This window comes from Chaetura pelagica, unplaced genomic scaffold (genome assembly GCF_000747805.2).
Source record: "Chaetura pelagica isolate M959 unplaced genomic scaffold, ChaPel_1.0 scaffold141, whole genome shotgun sequence".
NCBI lineage: Eukaryota > Metazoa > Chordata > Aves > Apodiformes > Apodidae > Chaetura > Chaetura pelagica.
The window spans coordinates 964,363-966,319 of NW_009952059.1; the positions used below are offsets into that span (position 1 = coordinate 964,363).

Consider the following 1,957-nt stretch of genomic DNA (forward strand, 5'->3'; position numbering starts at 1 on the left):
CCGCGTGCCTTCGCCCTCTACGACCACCAGGAGCACGTCCTGCGCTACGCTCTGGCCGCCCGCGTCGCCTCCGCGCCAGGTGAGCCCCGGCACCCGCCTCGGGGTGCCCAGCTCGGGGTGCCGGCCCCTGCCAAGAGGTGCTGCCATCTCCTGCCCTGCTCCCAGAGCTGTGCCAGGCTCCACGTGCCCGCAAGCAGCCAGAAAGGAGGGGTTGTTTTCGCAGCATCGCCGAATTGCTCTGGTTGGAAAAGACCTTTGACATCAAGTCCCACCATTCCCCCAGCCCTGCCAAGGCCACCCCTGCCCCATGTCCCTCAGCACCACATCTACAGGGCTTTGAAACCCCTCCAGGGATGGGGACTCCCCCCCTGCCCTGGGCAGCCTGGGCCAGGGCCTGACAGCCCTTTGGGGAAGAAATTGTTCCCAAGATCCAATCTAAACCTCCCCTGGTGCAACTTGAGGCCATTTCCTCTTGTTCTATCCCTTGTTCCTGGGGAGCAGAGCCCGACCCCCCTGGCTCCAACCTCCTCTCAGCAGCTGCAGAGCCAGCAGGTCTCCCCTCACCTCCTTGTCTCCAGGCTGGACACCCCCAGCTCCCTCAGCTGCTCCTCCTCACACTTGTGCTCCAGCCCCTTCCCTGGCTCCTCTGCCACTTCCAAGCAGCTAGAGCCCAAGTGCTCCTGCCAAAGGGGACTGCAGTGGGGGTGGCACTGGGTGGCACAGCCACGGGTCCCTGTGTGGGATGCAGGTGCTGCATGCCTATGTCAGATGAGACAGGGACAACTGGCTACCAGCAACTGAATGCTGCCAACTGTCCACCAGACACTTCTTCTACACCACTGACTCTTTGCTGTACTTGGATCAGGGCAAACGGGGCTTGTTTAGCTCCAGGAACAGACCCTTGAGGAGCTGCAGCTCTGCTCATGGGGCTCTGCTTTCTGCAAGGAAACTGTACAAGTGAGTTCAAGCATAAGAGTCACACAGTTTGTAACATGAAAAATGAACAGTGAGATAAAGGTGACGCTGTCAAAGGTGAGGTATTTTTTAAAAATAATGTTAAACAAAAAAAAAATAAAGACACAGCTTTTAAAGTGATGTTCAGGATGGTGACCTGAAATGATCTGTTTGTAATTTGATTGAGTTGCCTTCATCTCAGAGTTAATTTTTCATTTCTCATGTTTGATGGAGTCACCTTTATCTCATCCTTAACTTTTTAGCCTTACAGGCTGTGAATCATGCACTCCCCTGTACCTACACACCTTCCTTGCAGAAATCAAAGCCCCTTGAGCAGAGCCACAGATCCCTGAGGAGTCTGTCCCTGAGGAGCTGAACAAGTCTCATCTCATGATCCACATACCTGTGGAGAGAGCTGGAGGTGTAGAAGTGTCTGGTGGGCAGTTGGCGGTGGCCAGTTGTCCTAGACCCATGTCAGATACACGAGGGAATGGTTGTTCCTTGCTCCACGTGTCTTCCAGGCCTTTTCTCCCTCTAACATCCCAACCTTTGCCCTCAGGTGATGCTGAGAATCCCCCAGTGAACCCGTGCCACGACGGCACACACACCTGCGAGGCGCCGGCGCGATGCCAGCCCGGCGCAGGGATGGAGTACGTGTGTGAGTGCCCAGCTGGGTACCGCAGGGACGGACGGGGCTGCCGAGGTGAGCGGGGACTGTGGTGGCTGCACCAGGGTGGCTACGGCCGTTTGGGGTGCTGGGACGTGCTCAAGAGCTGCCCTGAGGATTTGGGTGAATCACGGAGGCAGGGGAGGCAGCTGGGGAAGCGCCTCAGGGGTGTTGTTGGGATGGGGGAAGCAGAGGGGTGGGCAGCTTGGGGTGGGGTGTCCCCAGCAGGCCAGACTCCGAAAAAGAGGGGTGTCCCACCCACACCGGGTGTCTCCCAATTCCTCTAGACGTGGACGAGTGTGCCGAGGGCCTGAGCCACTGCGGCCCCTTCCGCGC

At 57.9% G+C, this 1,957-nt stretch overlaps 1 protein-coding gene across 1 annotated transcript in view; it reads left to right on the forward strand.

Moving 5' to 3' along the window:
• Positions 1-1,957, forward strand: part of NID2 (nidogen 2 (osteonidogen)) — a 21,378-nt gene that overhangs the window by 7,859 nt on the left and 11,562 nt on the right. Inside the window, exon 9 of the mRNA XM_010004252.1 lies at positions 1,514-1,657. Within this exon, the coding sequence (XP_010002554.1) occupies positions 1,514-1,657 (144 nt within the window). The remainder of the gene's footprint in view (positions 1-1,513; positions 1,658-1,957) is intronic.